Here is a 21,251-nt window from a genome sequence, read left to right as displayed (position 1 = left end):
GTCTCAATATTGTCCCACAGATAAACAAACTATAAACAAGCAAGTCTGAACAGATATCAGCCAGCTTCAGACAGTACTGAGACAGCTTCAGATGAGACGGCCTATAGGGAGAAGAGACGGCCTAAAGGGAGGTGGCTTTGAGAATTGGCAGTGTGGTGCCAGGACAACAACCTCTCCCTCAATGTGAGCAAGACAAATCAAATGTATTTATAAAGCCCTTCGTACATCAGCTGATATCGCAAAGTGCTGTACAGAAACCCAGCCTAAAACCCCAAACAGCAAGCAATGCAGGTGTAGAAGCACGGTGGCTAGGAAAAACTCCCTAGAAAGGCCAAAACCTAGGAAGAAACCTAGAGAGGAACCAGGCTATGTGACAAAGGAGCTGATCGTGGACTACAGGAAAAGGAGGGCCGAACAGGCCCCCATTAACATCGATGGGGCTGTAGTGGAGCAGGTCGAGAGTTTCAAGTTCCTTGGAGTCCACATCACCAACAAACTATCATGGTCCAAACACAACAAGACAGTCATGAAGAGGGCACAACAGCACCTTTTCCCCCTCAGGAGACTGAAAAGATTTGGCATGGGTCGCCAGATCATCAAAAGGTTCTACAGCTGCACCATCAAGAGCATCCTGACCGGTTGCATCACCACCTGGTATGGCAACTGCTCGGCATCTGACCGTAAGGCGTAACAGAGGGTAGTGCGTATGGCCCAGTACATCACTGGAGCCAAACTTCCTGTCATCCAGGACCTACATAATAGGCAGTGTCAGAGGAAAGCCCTTAAAATTGTCAGAGACTCCAGTCACCCAAGTCATAGACTGTTCTCTCTGCTACTGCACGACAAGCGGTACCGGAGCATCAAGTCTAGGTCCAAGGGGCTTCTAAACAGCTTCTACCTCCAAGCCATAAGACCGCTGAACAATTTATAAAATCGGCATCAGACAATTTACATTGACCCCCCTTTTGTACACTGCTGCTACTCACTGTTTATGATCTATACATAGTCACTTCACCCCCACCTACATGTACAGATGACCTCAACTAACCTGTACCCAGCACACCGACTCAGTACCACCTGTATATAGCCTCGTTATTGTGTTACTTTTTATTATTTGATTTTTTTCTTAAGTCTACTTGGTAAATATTTTCTGCTCTCGTCTCTCCTACTGTATTCAGTTGGCTTGATGACAGTCTGAGCCCTGAGGTCTGGGTATATCATTACAATCCTGGATCTACTACACCAACTACACTGTTGGTTAAGGGCTTGTAAGTAAGTATTTCACGGTAAAGTCTACACTTGTTGTATTCGGGCACATGTGACACACAAAGTTTGATTTGAGAAAGCACTGAGACAGCTTCCCCCATTGACATAATACACATCCAGGCTTTGGTTATAAAGCTAAGATATCACAGAGGGAGGGGAGAAAAACACAAAACCACATGTGTGTGCACGATGTGTGTGTGTGTACATGTATATGTGTGCGTATGTACTGTGTGTGTGTAAGTGTGTGTATGTATGAATGAATGAAACAAACATGGGTGGGTGTGTGTGTGATGTGTACGGTGTGTGTGTGATGTGTGATGTGTGATGTGTACGGTGTGTGTGTGATGTGTACTCATCCATATTTAACGACTACTGCATGCGATAACGGGAATAAGCAATTGCTGGTTCTCAAAGCTTTTCTAAGGCAAACAATTCAGGGTGACGGGGCTGATGGGAATTGGAAGTGTGCCCAAGGAGTCATTCAGAAACACACAACTGGGAAATCCCTAGGAATGACTGGAGAAGGCCCCTTTGAGGATTTCATATATTAACATATCCGAAGGTGTTTCTGTACAAGTTGGGAGACTGTGGACACACACACACACACACACAACCAAGGCTGCCGGGACCGCAGTCAACTTCCTCCTCTTAGCGTTGCCATACCAACCAACTCTCAAGTCTCTGACCTCTTCCCCCTTTTCTCTGTCTGTGTTCTTCCTCTCTCTCTCAATCATTCATTTCTTTTTCCACAAGTGTTCTCCACGGTCCACACACGCACACACGATTCAGTGAGGGGGAAACAGTCGTAACACAACGTCATTATCCACAGGTATTAACCAGGTGTCTAACATGTCCAACAGATGACGAATGTGAAACCAACACTTCCAGCTAAGTGACTCACACAGTAATTACAAATACCTAAATCCTTTCTTTATTTTCTCGTTTAATCTAAACTCTCTTGGGGTGTTTGTCACAGCCACAGGGAAGCACATAGTGTTTACCCATAATGCACAGATGTTTGTTTCTGCATGTGCATTTTGGATAATAAATAGTCTTTATGTGTGTACACAATTCAAAGCATGGAGCTAATTTAGGAAGATGGGCTTTAAACTGCCGGATAACTAGTATGGAATAGCAAATGCACATAATGGGAGACTAATGTGAAGAGATCTCAAATACACATAATGGGAGACTAATGTGAAGAGATCTCAACTGGCTTGCCATAACATAAGATAATGTGGTTGCTAGATTGCAATGATGATTTCAGGAGTGGGCCAAACATCTAACAGACAACAAGTTGCTTTCCTTTCCTTGAGCCAGCATTTATAATTAGTGACATCAGAGATTAGCGCTAGCCACATGGCTTTCCCCTATTAAGTCACGTCAGATCTGTGACGTACTTCAAGGAAGATAGGAAGGAAGGAAGGAAGGAAGGAAGGAAGGAAGGAAAAAAATAAGAGTGTATTTTAAAAGTATTAGGGTTAGGGGTTAGGTTTAGGGCTACACTTAGGGTTAGGGGTTAGGTTAAGGGTTAGGGGTTAAGAGTTAGGGAAAATAATGGGAATGGGAATCAATTGTTTGGTCCCCTCAAGGATAGTAAAACAAATGTGTGTGTGTGGTGGGGGGAATCCTGTTCTGGTAATAAAGCTGTATGATCTGGATGCGCTACATGCATAAAAAGTGGAATTGTGTGTGTGTGTGTGTGTGTGTGTATGTATATGTGGAGGGTTTACACCCTGTATGTGTTACCATACAATGATCTTCTCCTCCAAGGAGAGAGAAAAGAGGACGTGAGGAATATGCAATTGAGATCTGGCACAGCCAGATGAGGACTGGCCACGCCTCAGAGCCTGGCTCCTCTCAGGGTTTCCTCCTAGCCACTGTGCTTCTACATCTGCATTGCTTGCTGTTCGGGGTTTGAGGCTGGGTTTCTGTATAAGCACTTTGTGACAACTGCTGTGTAAAAAGGGCTTTATATATACATTTGATTTATTGATTGATCTTCCCCAAGACCTTAAAGGATTCAAGCGTAGGGACACACAAAACACACTTCAAGCACACACACATGCTTAATCACAGTCCACACCCACAATCACACTCCAATACTGCATACACACATGAATACCACACACCTCTCTGGTTTCTCAAGGGGGGTTTGTGCGGTGGAGCACTTGTTAGTGCTAAGGCCAGCTGGTGCAGTAATGACACGCTCCACTGTGGCGTCTATGAGTCATCGGTCGACCCGATTGGTCCATGGGAATAAACGGATGCTTACCGACACACACACACACACAGCATATATATGAAAGCCCCCCCCCCACACACACACACGAAGCCTGCACCCTCACACAGTGCCCCAGAGTTGGTCCCCTGTCTCTGTAGTCACCATTCATTATCCAGCTGCTGATCTCACCTGACAGACACATTGGTCATTCAGCTACAGAGGCCTGTACAGACCCTCTCCTCTCCTCCTCTTTTCCTCTCCCCTTCATCCTCTCCTCTCCCCTTCCACTCCTCTCCCCTTCCTCCTCCTTTTCCTCTCCGAGGCCTGATAAGTGCCCTAGCCCATAGGCCCCTCTTCTGTTCCTCTTTCATCCTTTCCTCTCTACTCGCCCTCTCTTCCTGAGTTACAATGACTCACATACAAGGATCCAAAAATGTTCACCACCCACACCCTTCACATTTACTCATTGACAATGGGTTTACACTGCAATCAAATGTGCTTGAAATGAAATCTTGTAACTACTAATACTCCATGGGTTCATGCCCTCTTGTCCAATACCTGACCCTCTGATATATCAGAGGAGAAATGAGACTATAGATCACTGATATTACCCTGACACACACCCAGTGCATTACGCTCACGTCCACAAATGACAGACAGAGACCGCAGAGACAGAGACCGCAGTACCCATCATAGTTACAGATGTAGGATCTTAATTTGATCGCCCTGTTACAGGATAACTTTTCAGCAATGCAGGAAATGTAAAACATGTAGTGTATGAGGTTGAAAAAGGTTCTGGAGTTTGTCATTTCCACTTTGAAAAACAGAAAATGTCCACATGTCCTGTTGCTGTCGGAATATTTTCCTGCTGTAACAAACTGCCTTAAATTGCATTAAGGCAGTTTGAAAGCAATCACACCCCTTGACCTATTATTACAACCTGAATTTAAAATGGATTAAATTGCAATGTTTTTATCAATGACCTACACAAAATACCCCATCATGTCAAAGTGGAATTATGTTTTTATCAATGACCTACACAAAATACCCCATCATGTCAAAGTGGAATTATGTTTTTATCAATGACCTACACAAAATACCCCATCATGTCAAAGTGGAATTATGTTTTTATCAATGACCTACACAAAATACCCCATCATGTCAAAGTGGAATTATGTTTTTATCAATGACCTACACAAAATACCCCATCATGTCAAAGTGGAATTATGTTTTTATCAATGACCTACACAAAATACCCCATCATGTCAAAGTGGAATTATGTTTTTCGAAATGTTTACAAATTAATAAAAAATGAAAAGCTGAAATGTCTTAGTCAATAAGTATTCAACCCCTTTGTTATGGCAAACCTTATTACGTTCAGGAGTAAAAATGTGATTAACAAGTCCCATGATAAGTTGCATGAACTCGCTGTGTGCAATAATAGTGTTAAACATGATTTTTGAATGACTACCTCATCTCTGTACCCCACACATACAGATAATTGTACGGTCCCTCAGTCGAACAGTGAATTCCAAACACAGATTCAACCACAAAGACCACAGAGGTTTTCCAATGCCTCACAAAGAAGGGCACCTATTGCTAGATAGGTACAAATAACCCAGTTGGAGAGGAAGGAAACCGCTCAGGGATTTCACCATGAGGCCAATGGTGACTTTAAAACAGTTCAATAGCTGTGATAGAAGAAACCTGGGGATGGATCAACAACATTGTAGTTACTCCACAATAATAACCTAAATGACAGAGTGAAAAGAAGGAAGCCCGTACAGAATACATGCATCCTGTTTGCAACAAGGCACTGAAGTAAAACTGCAAAAAATGTGGCAAAGCAATTCACTTTTTGTCCTGAATACACAGTGTTAAGTTTGAGGAGAAATCCATTACAACACATTACTGAGTACCACTCAGTTTAAAGCATAGTGGTCGCTGCATCACTTACATTTTAGTCACTTGCAAGCACCATGCTCTACCAACTGAGCCAGATGTGACCACCATGTTATGGGTATGCTTGTAATTGTTAAAAGCCTAGAAGAAAACCTGGTTCAGTCTGGTTTCCACCAGACACTGGGAGATGAATTCACCTTTCAGCAGGACAATAACCTAAAACACAAGGCCAAATCTACACTGGAGTTGTTTACCAAGAAGACAGTGAATGTTCCTGAATGGCCGAGTTACAGTTTGGTAAGACTTGAAAGTGGTTTTCTAGCAATGATCAACAACACCTTTGACAGAGCTTGAAGAATTTAGAAAATAACAAATGGGTAAATATTGTACAATCCAAAGCTCTTAGAGACATACCCAGCTGTAATCACTGCCAGGGCTACAATTACAGCTGTAATCCCTGCCAGGGCTACAATTACAGCTGTAATCCCTGCCAGGGCTACAATTACAGCTGTAATCCCTGCCAGGGCTACAATTACAGCTGTAATCACTGCCAGGGCTACAATTACAGCTGTAATCCCTGCCAGGGCTACAATTACAGCTGTAATCCCTGCCAGGGCTACAATTACAGCTGTAATCACTGCCAGGGCTACAATTACAGCTGTAATCCCTGCCGGGGCTACAATTACAGCTGTAATCCCTGCCGGGGCTACAATTACAGCTGTAATCCCTGCCGGGGCTACAATTACAGCTGTAATCACTGCCAGGGCTACAATTACAGCTGTAATCACTGCCAGGGCTACAATTACAGCTGTAATCACTGCCAGGGCTACAATTACAGCTGTAATCCCTGCCAGGGCTACAATTACAGCTGTAATCCCTGCCAGGGCTACAATTACAGCTGTAATCCCTGCCAGGGCTACAATTACAGCTGTAATCCCTGCCAGGGCTACAATTACAGCTGTAATCCCTGCCAGGGCTACAATTACAGCTGTAATCCCTGCCAGGGCTACAATTACAGCTGTAATCCCTGCCAGGGCTACAATTACAGCTGTAATCCCTGCCAGGGCTACAATTACAGCTGTAATCCCTGCCAGGGCTACAATTACAGCTGTAATCCCTGCCAGGGCTACAATTACAGATGTAATCCCTGCCAGGGCTACAATTACAGCTGTAATCACTGCCAGGGCTACAATTACAGCTGTAATCACTGCCAGGGCTACAATTACAGCTGTAATCACTGCCAGGGCTACAATTACAGCTGTAATCACTGCCAGGGCTACAATTACAGCTGTAATCACTGCCAGGGCTACAATTACAGCTGTAATCCCTGCCAGGGCTACAATTACAGCTGTAATCCCTGCCAGGGCTACAATTACAGCTGTAATCCCTGCCAGGGCTACAATTACAGCTGTAATCCCTGCCAGGGCTACAATTACAGCTGTAATCCCTGCCAGGGCTACAATTACAGCTGTAATCCCTGCCAGGGCTACAATTACAGCTGTAATCCCTGCCAGGGCTACAATTACAGCTGTAATCCCTGCCAGGGCTACAATTACAGCTGTAATCCCTGCCAGGGCTACAATTACAGCTGTAATCCCTGCCAGGGCTACAATTACAGCTGTAATCACTGCCAATGGTGATTCTAACATGTATTGACTCAGGGCTGTAAATACATATATTTCTACATTTCATTTTCAACAAACGTGCAAAAAAAAATTTGTATATATGTTTTCACTTTGTCATTATGGGGTATTGTGTGTAGATGGGTGAGAAACAAAATCAGGCTGGAACAAAATGTGGAATAAGTCAAGGTGTATGAATACTTTCTGAAGGCCTTGTATGTACCTACAGCAATCTATAATCACCATCCATAACTCAGGTGTGTGACACAGAGACAGAGACACTGTGTGTGTGTGTGAGGTAGGGGGAATCCTATCTCTAATAGGATTCTGCTAATAAAGCTGTGTGGCCTGGATGCTCCGCATGTTTAAACACAGAGAAAATGTATGTGTGTTTGTAAGTGTGCATGTGTGTGTTCTCCTGGGCCGTGTCACCATGTGTGTGTTCTCCTGGGCCGTGTCACCATGTGTGTGTTCTCCTGGGCCGTGTCACCATGTGTGTGTTCTCCTGGGCCGTGTCACCATGCATGTGTATGTTCTCCTGGGCCGTGTCACCATATGCAGGTGTGCCTTACTAGCCACAGATGTAGCACTGATGACTCCTATTGAATCCATCCGATTTGTGACGCCCCTAATACTGCCTCCATCTTGGACCGGGCCAATGCTGAACATGAAACAGCCCATCATCAACACATAACACCAATAACAATATTTTGATTTTAGAATACCATTGTGTTAAGGAACCCCTCACCTGTCTTCCTTCTGGAGGCTTCTGGAACTTTCCCCTCCCAGTCCATCCTCTCAGCCCCAGCCTTCCTGTGTTTCCCAGCCGCAGTAGGTGATGCCCAGAATATGTAATATCTAACTCCTGAATAAAACATCTTTCATGGCCTGAATACTGATGTTATTGGGGGGGGGGGGGGGAAGAGGGAGAGACGGAGGAGAAAGAGAGAGCTGCTATATCTGCCTCCGACCAAACTGCCTAGTTTATTGTCCAGGCGTCATCACTCTCCCAGACAGGGACAGGGAAATACAAACGATGAGATAGGAATGAATGAGTGATGACTGGCCGTGACTGTGCCGTCAGCTCATAGAACTACACTCTCCGGTAACACTTTCAGCCTACAGTCATTATGACGAGAGATGCATTGCCTCTCTAGAGTCCCTTTCAATGGTCAGTCATTCACAGAGACTTTAGAACGGTAGGCTAATTAGTGAAATTAGCTGTTCAATAATCAGTGTCCATGTCACCATTCATTGTCTCTCTCTAGGCATTAGTTGCCTAGTTACGGGGTGTTCTAACCCAGGGCAAAGGGATTAGGATTATCAGGAGTGGTTCTGTGGATGTCATCTATTAACCTCTATAATACTGATCCAGAGTCAGCCCAGCGCACTACCCGTTCTCTGTATTTGACAAGCTCAGCTCACTCAATACCCTAATGGACTGGGCCTGTACTCACAAAGCGTTTCAGAGTACGAGTGCTGATCCAGGATGTAAGCTGATTTCAGGGATGTGTCCTGATCTGACAAACAGCGCTGTAGCTCTGCTACTTTCCATCGGTGGCTGCAGTGGATTGAGATGCAGCCAATGTGAAAAAAACATATCTAGCTAAACTGACAGATTCATTTTTATTATGTTACTTAGGATGTACTCTAGGGGGGTTTTAAACAGATCCTTACACAGCTGCACATTGTGTTGGGGACAATAAAAGGCTGCTTCCAACATTGTTTTGGGGCCTCACAACCCCAGACCATGTATAATCACGCCAGTCCAGGACCTCCACATCCGGTTTCTTCACCTGCGGGATCGTCTGAGATCAGCCACCCGGACAGCTGATGAAACTGTGGGTTTGCACCACCAAAGAATTTCTGCGCACAAACATCTCAGGGAAGCTCATCTGTGCACCCGTCAACAACCAAAGTACTTTGAGCAAATACACTCCAAGAAGTGGTACTGTAAGTAAAAACACAGTACATCCTGAGGGGAGGGAATTGGCAGGCAAATATCCAGAGTAATATAGAGGTACTTAGAAGAAGAAAATAAAGCTGAGGTGAAAAGGAGGGTAAGGAATATGTTCAGGTACTGGAATGATGAGAGGATCCAGTGTACAACACCACTTCTGCTGCACTGCAGAACTACATTTAAATTGGCCAGGACTACCCTCACACACACCCACGCACCAAGGAACGAACACACACACCCACGCACCAAGGAACGAACACACACACCCACGCACCAAGGAACGAACACACACACCAAGGAACGAACACACACACCAAGGAACGAACACACACACCAAGGAACGAACACACACACATTTGTTGGCTAGTCCATTCTAGGACAATTCAATTGACAAATCTACCATTCTCCACTCCTAACAGAATGGATCCATGGATCCTTGGGTCTTCGGGTGCTTTAGCCCAAGAGTATTCACTGAAGCTCAGTACAGGGAGTAAAGGCAGCATTGGAGATTCATAGCTACTCGCCACCATCTCTCACTATAACAGTCTTTTCCCAAATCAATACAACCGCTGTAAAGGCATTTACTCCACCCATCAATAACTGAGTAATGGACTTTTGCCAGTGGTGCAAATAAACAATATCTTCCTATGAGCTCAGAAGAAAAACTAAATCAACCAGGAAATAGACCCAGATTGATGGGTGAGAAAGTGTTCGTCGTTGCGTAACGTCTCATTGATGAAGGTATATTGAGCTGGTTTCAGGAGCAATACAGATTTCTTCATGAGGCAGTTCTAGTGTAAGACTATTAGGCAGTGTGTGTGTGTGTGTGTTTTAGCTTATTAGGGCAGCACTGAAGTGAGAATCCAGTCAGTGAAAGATGACTATAGAGATTGTGCTGTGTGTGTAGGTACATCGGGTGTTTGGGACTTGATCCTCTCAGCTACTGTTCTCTTCTTTGTTCCCCTGCCTACAGTATTTAGGCATGAGTCCTGCCTTTCCCACCATCTCCCTCTCCACCCCTCTCGCCCTATCCCTCCCTCCTCTTTTATCTCCCAGATGGATCGGTTCTCCCCTGCACTGCACTGCAGTATACATGACTAGGAGCAGCAGAATGAGAAATAGGAAGGAGAGGCAGACCAGATGACTCACCCTCTCCTCTCACAATCTGCGGCCCTACAGGCCCCTAGGCAGGCTGCAGCCACATCCAGGGAGTCAAAATGCTGCTGCCCCACACACACACACACACACACACACACACACACTACTAAATCAGCCATCACAATGGATGCACACATAAACATGTATTGCACACAGCACACAGAACACTACTAAATCCATCACAACGGATGCACCATTCCTGAAGTAGACATATCCTAACGCCTCTCCCCACAACGCCTCTCTCTCCTCAACAAAGACTCCAACTACATCCATCCCAAAGACACCATGCTAAATGTTATACGTTGCTGCATTACTATGGCCAGGTGGATTATACCATGGTCCTGAATATATACTAAATATTACACATGAAATCGCTAAAAAACTGGATTTCCGTTGCTTTAAAAAACCTGTCATGTTCTGACATTATTCCATGAGAACAAAATGCCAGAAGGTATCCAACGGCATCCTGGGAATCCACAGCTACATCTTCCTGAGCTGAAAGGGATTCCCATGTACTGAGTGACCCTGGTCTGCAGTGCTAGAGGCAGCCTTTGGACTGTTCTAATGATGACAGCTAATGACGCGTGTCCTCCAGACACTGTTGATGTACATGGTGTTGTACCCTCTTCCAACTCGGCACAGACACAGCAAACACACACAGGCTGAATATGATTGTGTTTGTTTGTGTGTGGCCTTGCTGCAGGGACTGCTTGCTACTACAGTGGATGGATTCTCTCCCTCTCCAACAAGCCATGGAAAGGGGATTTTTAAGTGAACCGAAGTGAAGAGCAGTCGTGGATGTTTTGTCTCGCTGGCCTCTTGGAGACCCTTTATACTCTAATCAGATGGCACCAAACGTTCTGAGAGGAAGACACAACAGCTGCTACAGAGTCACAATGTCAGAGACATTATCAGTGTGCCCTCGGCTCAGGGTGGCGTCTACCTGTCACCATAACATTCAACACTGGCAGATGTTTGATACAGGCAGTTCAACAGGTCAAAGGTAGAACATCAGTACTTTGTTACAGTAGATCAAATACAAGGGAAACAATCATTCAATTACAATCATCAGTGCCTTTGTCTTCTCTCCCATCTATGGTAAACAGCACTCAGATTAATCTTCTTCCTTTAAATAACCACTTTACACCAATCAGCAAGAGATCAATGACACTACCAATCTTCTGATTGGCAGGGAAATGTGAGTGACAGGAGGCAGAGCAAATGCCTTTAAGGGACACCTGTCACAATGCCCAACGTTGTAAGCTCTGCAATAGTCTATATGCCGGGGAGCTAGGGTCAGTCTGTTATATCTGGTGGAATTCTCCCGTCTTATCTGGTGAATTTAAGTAAGCCCCCTCTAATTCTCTCTCTCTCCCCCTCCCCTCCCGGCAGGACCATGCCTCAGGACTACCTGGCCTGATGACTCCTTGCTGTCCCCAGTCAACCTGGTCATGCTGCTGCTCCAGTTTCAACTGTTCTGCCTGCGGCGATAGAACCCTGAACTGTTCACCAGAAGCGCTACCTTGTCCCGCACCGGCTGTTTAGGACTCGCTCTCTACCGCACCTGCTGTTTAGGACTCGCTCTCTACCGCACCTGCTGTTTAGGACTCGCTCTCTACCACACCTGCTGTTTAGGACTCGCTCTCTACCACACCTGCTGTTTAGGACTCGCTCTCTACACACCTGCTGTTAGGACTCGCTCTACCGCACCTGCCGTCTTGACCTCTGAATGCTCGGGTACGAAAAGCCAACTGACATTTACTCCTGAGGTGCTGACCTGTTGCACCCTCTACAACCACTGTGTTTATTATTTGACCCTGTTGGTCATCTATGAACGTTTGAACATCTTGAAGAACAATCTGGCCTTAATGGCCATGTTCTCTTATAATCTCCACCCGGCACAGCCAGAAGAGGACTGGCCACCCCTCATGGTCTGGTTCCTCTCTAGGTTTCTTCCTAGGTTCTGGCCTTTCTAGGGAGTTTTTCCTAACCACCATGCTTCTACATCTACTTCGTTATTAAAGATTAGTGCAGAGGTAATCTTAAGTGTACAAAAGTCATGCAAGATCGAAAGGTTTTAAAAATGCTGCACACACTTCAGAAAGAAAGAGAGAGAAGGCAGAGAGAGGAGGCAGAGAGAGAGAGAGAGAGAGAGAGGAGGCAGAGAGAGGAGGCAGAGAGGGAGGCAGAGAGAGAGAGGAGGCAGAAAGAGGAGGCAGAAGAGGAGGCAGAGAGAGAGAGGAGGCAGAGAGAGAGAGAGACTTCTCTTCTAATAGACTACTGTCCATCTCTAATTAGGAGAATTGCGGCTAGATGGGACCGACTTGTTTTCTCCCTGAAGGGGGAACTACTGTACAACACAAAAGAGACAGAAGAAGTAGGAAAGAACCACTGCTGTAGTTTCTCAATTCCTCTTGCACTTGTGATGTGCACATAACCTTGCCTCATGTGTTCATGCTGTTCTGATACCATATCTGCATGATGATGACAGCTGTAGTCTAGAACAGATAGTATTCAGTTACAGCTCTTCCCACGCTGGACTGATCGAGATAAGAGGTTGAATGCACCTCCACGTATTATGGAGAGATGCCTCTGTCTCGGTCACACACACACACACCCAACCTTTCCAAAACAAAACCCCCACACGTTGCTTCATGCTGGTACCACAGCTGTTGTGGACAAAGCAGAGCAGTATAAACCCTGTTCTCCACCCTGGGATAAACACAGCCATGTTTTACACCTGTCCATAGGAGTTACAGAAACACCACCCATCGGTCCTTTATTTGGAGATGTGGAGTTAGTAATAAAGCCATCATCAAAATGACTATCAATCTCTCTACTCATCATCATCGTCTTGAGGTTGTCGTCTATGCTATTCTGATAACTACCATGTGATGGGGGAGCATAGAAATAGAACCTGTCATAGATATGAATTCTGTCATTCAATTTCTATGTGGGGAAACATGTCTGATGTCTTCCACTGACCTGGTTCAGTAGCTCTTAGTGCCACCTGATATCCATAGAGAAACTGCAGCATCATATCTCAGGAATACACACACACACACACACACACACACACACACACACACACACACACACACACACACACACACAGACCAGACAGACACATCCGCTCGCACGCTGTCTTGCTGCGGTCTATCTGTGCCACAGTAGCTCTCAGAAGAAGAAAGCACAAGAGGTCTGAATCATTTATCAGACACAGCAGTGGAGTGAAAAAACGCTGCTTCATTAAGAACAGTGACTTAACTCACAGCATTCACAACGCTCCACTTTAACCTCTACTGAACAGAGACCTCCATGTTATTTTACTCCTGATCTCACCCATGTAGCTAAGCCAGACTAACAGTCACTTTAACCTCTACTGAACAGAGACCTCCATGTTATTTTACTCCTGATCTCACCCATGTAGCTAAGCCAACCATATTAGCCAGTGGAATAACCTGCCATGTAATAGGGCATAAGAAGATTACAGTAGCCATATAGCTTAGAATCACCAATGTCGACAGCATTAAAATCAACTCAACGTGTCGGCGGCCCGACTTTCCCTTCTGACATTTATCTAAAACATCAATTTCTGTACAGTCAAACTCTGCACAGCCAAAGAACCTGCAGACACTTTCTGAAGCTCCCCATTTCCTCTCCTCCTTCCCCCTCTCTCTTTCTCCCTCCCCCAGCAGTAGATGTTTTTGAAGGTATTTTTAGTTACCTGTTGGCAGACTGTTAGTCTGGCTAAGACCTAACTCTCAAAGTCCTCCTTCGGATGTTAGAGCTTGGAGTGGCTCTTTGATGTTGTCAGCACGATGTGTTTATAATGAAGGAGGTCTGTGATTTTCCTGGTTGGTTCTCCTCCATGTCTTTCTGACTTATGGACAACCACACAGGCCCCGAGCTCCGCCCCCTTCCATTACTACTGTTGGATTTTCATATCCATACATTTGAGAGAACCAATCAAACACATCACTCAAATTCTGAGACAAAATTGCATTAACAAACGGCATCTAGACCAGTGTGTCACAGCTCTCCCCGTGCTGTGATTCACGTGGGTCGCATCAGCCAGGCTAGTGTCAGCCAGGCTAGTAGACTATTACCATTAGATGCAATGTACTACAGAGCTACCCTGGGCTAAAAACAGAACGTCACAACCAATGTTCTGAGGAGGGCATGTTCTGGTGAAGAAGAGGGTTTCTCCTCTAGCATAACAGAACATGGGGTAGATCAGGGGCTCCCCTTGCAGCATTGGGGAACATCCAGCATGCGCCATAATCTATTTCTATCGGTACAAGCACTGTTCATGACACAAACTGTTCACACTCTCTTGGTGGTGGAGAGAATTTTGCAAGTTTAAAGCTAATTGTCTTGCAATTCTACACATTTTGCCATGTCCAATGTGTATTCATGTGATATTTGAGTGACAAAAAAATGACAACAATATCTTCGGGCTAAAAACCTAAATAAAAAAAACTGCTGATATGGCCTACTTGATCTGGACATTTCTGACATTTATAAATAGCTCTCAAAGTAATGACATGACAAGAGGAAGTGATGATGCACTACCCAATTTAGAAATTGCACTTTGTGCATTCTACTAATCTACTAGCCTAGTTCATGTGTTTGCCCCACAACAAACGTTAGCCTAGTTCATGTGTTTGCCCCACAACAAACGTTAGCCTAGTTCATGTGTTTGCCCCACAACAAACGTTAGCCTAGTTCATGTGTTTGCCCCACAACAAACGTTAGCCTAGTTCATGTGTTTGCCCCACAACAAACGTTAGCCTAGTTCATGTGGGTAGCTGTGGATCAGCAGTAGTCTATGACGTGTGAGAGTCAATCATGCCATGGCTAACATTCAGTATGGGGCCTCTCATCCTACCATGGGAATATAAGCCTGGCATTTGGAGAGCATCTGTTCTCCTCCACACTAACTGATGCTTCTGACTCATTGCTCTCTTTCTCTGTCCCTCTATCCCTCTCTCCATTTCCTTCCTCTTTCACTAAGGGCAAAGTCGACGGATGGAGTAACACACACACACTTTCCCTGAGAAATACTCTAAATAACACAACCAATTTGGAGAAAAACATCCTAGGCGTGAGTCATCCTAATTGCTTCCCAAATCAAAGACGTAATACGGTCATGTTTCCCAGTGAGCAGGAGAGACCATTCCTCATTGCACCTTATTAAACTTCTCTAGAGAAATGTCTCATTTCAACTTATAAAGCTTCTCTAGGAAGAGATCAGGATGGATTCGTGTCCAGTGAAGGGATGGAGGGAGACTTGGTTGCTTTAACCTTCATGCCCCGTGCTTCCCTCTCCTCTCTCACCAATATTAAATGGACTGCATTGCAGTTGCCCTTGTACAGTGCGTGCGAGAGAGATTGTGTAAGAGAGTGAACAGTGTGTGTGTGTGTGTACACAACTGTTTAAGTGTGTGTACTAAATCCCTCAGTGAAACCAGCAGCTTTTTATGGCCAGTTGTTCCCCACAGAGCCCTGGCCCATAAAGCCTGAGTGAAGAAGGGATAATGCACAGCGTGCAGGAGGGAAATGGAACATAAAATATACACCGCAAAGCATCTGCTACACAATCACACAGGCAAGGCAGGGTCTGATGGGTAATTAGCCATTAGCATTAGCTCTGGCCAATGTCGGGTCAGTTGAGATTCCTGGGACATCCAGTACAATAATGTTCTGGATCATTGCATCTGTTGGAACTGATTCCAGATCAGGTCACTGGACCTTAACCTCTATGAGCCAAAGCCACAAAAGGTGACCCTGGATCAGATGTAAACCTTCAAAGGAACAACATACACTTTTGACCTTTTAGAGATGGATGCTTTGTCTTGTAACCAGAACGACCACATATTAAAAACATATACCAAATCAAATGACATCTTATTGGTCACATACACATGGTTAGCAGGTGGTAATGCAGGTTAGCAGGTGGTAATGCAAGTGTAGCGAAATGCTTCTAGTTCCGACAGTGCAGTAATAACTAACAAGTAATCTAACAATTCCACAACAACTACCTAATACACACAAATGTAAAGGGGTGAATGAGAATATTTACATAGAAATATATGGATGAGCGATGGCTGAGCGGCATAGGCAAGGTGCAATAGATGGTATAAAATACAGTATATACATGTGCTATGAGTAACGTAAGATATGTAAACACAATTAAAGTGGCATTATTTAAAGTGACTAGTGATTCATTTATTAAAGTGGCCAGTGATTGGGTCTCAACGTAGGCAGCAGCTTCTCTGAGTTAGTGATGGCTGTTTAGCAGTCTGATGGCCTTGAGATAGAAGCTGTTTTTCAATCTCTCGGTCCCAGCTTTGATGCACCTGTACTGACCTCACTTTCTGGATGGTAACGGTGTGAATAGGCAGTGGCTCGGGTGGTTGTTGTCCTTGATGATCTTTTTGGCCTTCCTGTGACATTGGGTGCTGTAGGTGTCATGGAGGGCAAGTAGTTTGCCCCCGGTGATGCGTTGTGCAGACCTCACTACCCTCTGGAGAGCCTTACGGTTGTGGGCGGAGCAGTTGCCGTACCAGGCTGTGATAGCAGTTGCGGTACCAGGCTGTGATACAGCCCGACAGGATGTTCTCGATTGTGCATCTAAAAGTTTATAAGGGTTTTGGGTGACAAGCCAAATTTCTTCAGCCTCCGAGGTTGAAGAGGCACTGTTGAGTCTTCTTCACCACGCTGTCTGTGGGGGTGGAACATTTCAGTTTGTCTGATGTGTACACCGAGGAACTTTAAAACTTTCCATCTTCTCCACTGCTGTCCCTTCTATGTGGATTGGGGGGTGCTCCCTCTGCTGTTTCCTGAAGTCCACGATCATCTCCTTTGTTTTGTTGACGTTGAGTGAGAGGTTGTTTTCCTGACACCACACTCCGAGTGCCCTCACCTCCTCCCTGTAGGCCGTCTCGTCGTTATTGGTAATCAAGCCCACTGCTGCTGTGTCGTCTGCAAACTTGATGAATGAGTTGGAGGCGTGAGTGGCCACGCAGTCGTGGGTGAACAGGGAGTACAGGAGGGGGGCTGAGCACGCACCCTTGTGGGGTCCCAGTGTTGAGGGTCAGCCAAGTGGAGACCCCACCCATAAGCCCCTCCCCCCTCCTTAGGCCTGTTCATCCACCCATCTTCCCCACTGATCTCCTCTGTCAGGGGACAGGCATAACATTTGCTCTCAGATGAATAGAGGGAGCCCTGCTGTCACTGCATGGGAGACTGAGTGCAGCATCATGCAGAGTGTGTGTGTGTGTGTAAAGGCAGATAGGAGGAGCTCTTTCCTGCTATACCTCCTGAGGTTTACACACTCATACACTCATATTGGCCAGCAGCATACCACTCTGCATCCCACTGCTGGCTTGCTTCTGAAGCTAAGCAGGGTTGGTCCCTGGATGGGAGAACAGATGCTGCTGGAAGTGGTGTTGGAGGGCCAGTAGGAGGCACGCTTTACTCAGGTCTAAGAAATATCCCAATGCCCCAGGGCAGTGATTGGGGACATTGCCCTGTGTAGGGTGCCATCTTCTGGATGGGATATTAATCTTGTGTCCTGACTCTCTGTGGTCCCTAAAGATCCCCGGTGTCCTGGCTACATTCCCAATCTGTCCCTCATACCATCATGGCCACCTAATCATCCCCAGCGTTCAATTGGCTCATTCATCCCCCTCCTCTCCCCTGTAACTATTCTCCAGGTCGTTGCTGTAAATGAGAATGTGTTCTCAGTCAACTTACCTGGTAAAATAACAGTAATACATTAAATATAGGCCCACTGCTGTAAAGACCAACGATGTATGACTACATCTGTATGTCTATGGTGACACATACACACAGTCTGGGTGCTCTGAGGTCAAATCTAAAGGGAGAGATAAGGTTTCCCACTGTGACAGACAGCTCCCTCCTTCAGGTGACTTGACCACAACTACATCTCTATTCTACCCAGACATGGCGTGGCTACTTCTACCACAAGGATATTTGTACATCTCACTGTTTCTCAAAGCAGTAGTACATATACTCTGACAGGTTGAAACGACCTTATGATACATTAGAAACCATTAACTTGCATCATTCATTGGTAACACATTGCATATGGCGTAACAGTTATGGGACACAATGTTCAAAGTTTATTGAACATGAACTGAATGTTGAGATCGAAGCAGCTGACATTCAATGACCTGTTGCTGTGCATTTGGCAGTATTCATTGACTGTATGATTCAGTCATTGTGTTTGCTTGTCTCTTAACAAGTGACTGCACATACAATATAACTGAATTGACTATCAGCTGATGACTGATGTCATGGGGTGTGTGTGTGTGTGTAGTGTACTAAACCAGTGTGAGAGAGGACAGAGGCCTTGTTTAGACTTGACAGTTCATGCCATTTTAGTGTTCTGATCATAGAGTTCTGATCATGGAGTTCCGAACGTGTCAGGCATCTACATGAAACATGTCTACCGTGTCCACAGTGTGTCCAGATTCCCTTTTCCAGCACTATATTCAAATGCCAGTATTCACTCTACAAAACGGTGGAATAGGCTAAATATGATAACACAACAACTGATGTCAGTTGCTAACTACCGTAGCAAACTAGCCAGCTAACCTCTGTAGCTAGCCTGCAAGCTAGCAAACAAACACTACAGGGATTGCAAACAGGTTAGCAGAACTACCAAACAAAAAATAGCTTTTCTAAATATTAGCTAGCTGGCTAGCATTTATAAGGCCAGCAAACATGTTCCGCACATGCTAGAAACGCATTTCCTCCAATGTTATAATGAAAAGGTGCCTCTCGGTTGCCTCTCGGTCAAGTTCTCTGGAGACTTGTGGCAGAAGTGCTGATGATGTCGCCCAGTGTATGCGCTTTTGGTAGCCTGATTGCATCCACACTGAGGAGGAATCCACACACAATGCAGCCCTGACCAGCTCCTGAAGTGGTCAGCCAGATCTGAACACAATCAGACCACAAAGCCACTTTTGTGTGTCTAGGCCCGTCTTTTCAATGCGATCTTCACATTCTGATAGCAGAAGTAACATGCAAGTGTCAAGTGTAGACATGGCCAGAGTGACAGGGTGACTCAGCCCTGTTCTAGGTCCTCCTGCTGCATGTGGCCCAGAGCGCATGTCACCCTGCACTCCAACACAACACCCCCGCGAACTCTCCAGGGAGGTTAAACCCAGCTTGAAGATAAAATGTAAGCCCTTCAGTTAGAGACACTCAGGTCTAGTGCAGAACGTCTTTGGACATCACTTTGGCAGGACTGAACCACGGTGCGCCGGGCGTTTTAAAGGGACAGGCCAATGGGGCGCACAGACACTTCCCAACGGTGTCTTAAATCCGTCCAAAGTGATTAAAACAGCATTAGCTATAGTCTATTTTTAAACCAGTAAAAACACTAAACAGAGATTGGGATGGCCCTAAACCATATTGCAGTGTGTAGATGCGTCCACCGGGATGCATTACAATTATACATAAATTACGGATCATTTCACACATTGTACGGTTTTCTGCATCGTCAGCAAGTTGGAGAAAGCACCACGGGAGGAATTAGATTCAGTAGGCCTAACTCTAGACAGTTTGTCAGGACAGTTAGAGGCCGGTCGTGAGATGCCCGGTTTTAGAGGGCGGCGAGGTCAACCTGCGCAACCGCGTTGGGAGGATTTCAACCAGGACGCATTTAACGGTTACATAAAGGCGATTTAATAACGCACTGGTCTAGCCCTTATGGTAAAAACCCCAGATAATAACATTATTTGTTGTTCCAAGCTGGAGTTTTTCTCCGGTACAGGCGGAACGTCATGTGAAGTGGAGAAGGTGTACCCATCATCACATTTTCAGAACATCTGTCCTGTACGGACGGTCTGTGATGTAGACTGTCAGTGCTATCCGGTATCCTTGGGACGTCCCTAGACTAAACCCTAATCTTAACCATTTAAAACATGTCATTTTCCAATCCGCTAGGGACATCCCAAGGATCCCGGATAGCAAGGGACCGTAGAGCAAAGGGATTATCGTGAAAACAATCCCCATTTTGTTCTTTTGACCTGAAATCACTCTCTGCATATAATGTCAAAGGTTAATTTATCACTCTCTCTGCACGTTTCAGAGGGATAAGAATGATGCGGCCCGTGGCGCATTGCTGCGTCGCGCCAGTCCTTTTGATGTCATTCATTTAGGGGATTCGAGCGCCATTGAAGGGATACATGCAGTGCAGTTGGGATAGGAAGATCAATTTCCTCACAATATACCGTATTAGCCATGATGCAACCGCGAATATGCTACAAACTGTCTACCACGGAAAAACGCTGCGCATAACTAATGAGGCACATACCGTTATGTTATCCTTTCAACACCAACCTCACACAGCATTAACCAGCAATCACGAAAGCCCTTGACATTCAATGCATCTACACGATTAGGCTACTATATCCAAAAGGCACGACAATGTCCTGTATTATTTGAATTAACAATGCGGCTTACCTGAGTAGCTTTGTGGAACTGTTTCTTAAACCCAGCTACAGACATGGCTCCTGCTGCTGCTATACACGACGATTCTAGATGGATTACGAGCTGATGTGGGATTGTTTTGCAGGAATCTCGGCTCCTAATTGCGTGGGATGATATTGCTTCCGAGGAAAACCCCTCTGTATTGCTCTTAACTATTGGGAATCTCCTTTGAGCGGGGGCCGTGATCAGTGATCAGCATAGTCTACCGAATGTCAAACCCACATGTACGACACGCCAGTGACGTCAGCGCTCCGCAACCAGGCTCTTTTTTTTAAAGCAGCAGCGTAGGCTACAGAGTTGGCCAGTCTATCTACCACTGCACGACACGGCGTGTTTAAACGGGCATACGCTGTAATCACGCCATTTTAGAGGAGAGTGTGGCGAATAAGGGGATATAAGCGCTAAATCGGGACGTGACATGGTAGACAAGTATGAAAAAACAAATTGGCACGAAGGGAATTACATCACTTGAAGCTAGAATCAATCGGCCTTTCTTTCCTATTTTAATAGCCTACGAAATCCAAATAGAACAATGTGCATTACAACCTTGTCAAGACATTGATATACACCACAGATTAAAAAGGCATATGGG

The 21,251-nt window shown here is 45.4% G+C and overlaps 1 protein-coding gene across 9 annotated transcripts in view; it reads right to left on the bottom strand.

Annotated features, from left to right (window-relative positions):
- The window catches only part of LOC109894015 (endophilin-A1), a 72,282-nt gene extending 51,370 nt beyond the window's left edge, over positions 1-20,912 (bottom strand). For 5 of the 9 annotated variants that reach the window (XM_031828253.1, XM_031828254.1, XM_031828255.1 and 2 more), the window contains exon 1: positions 20,633-20,900. In XM_031828253.1, the coding sequence (XP_031684113.1) occupies positions 20,633-20,677 (45 nt within the window). In that variant the 5' untranslated portion in view covers positions 20,678-20,900. Of the gene's footprint in view, positions 1-20,632 lie in introns of all 9 variants that reach the window. The other 4 variants (XM_031828257.1, XM_031828259.1, XR_004210539.1 and 1 more) reach the window with 3 other exon arrangements.
- Between the last annotated feature and the right edge of the window lie 339 nt (positions 20,913-21,251).

The sequence above is a fragment of the Oncorhynchus kisutch genome, linkage group LG7, assembly GCF_002021735.2.
Source record: "Oncorhynchus kisutch isolate 150728-3 linkage group LG7, Okis_V2, whole genome shotgun sequence".
Classification (NCBI taxonomy): domain Eukaryota; kingdom Metazoa; phylum Chordata; class Actinopteri; order Salmoniformes; family Salmonidae; genus Oncorhynchus; species Oncorhynchus kisutch.
Note: the sequence above shows the minus strand (reverse complement) of the source record. Positions and strands in the feature narration are given on the sequence as shown.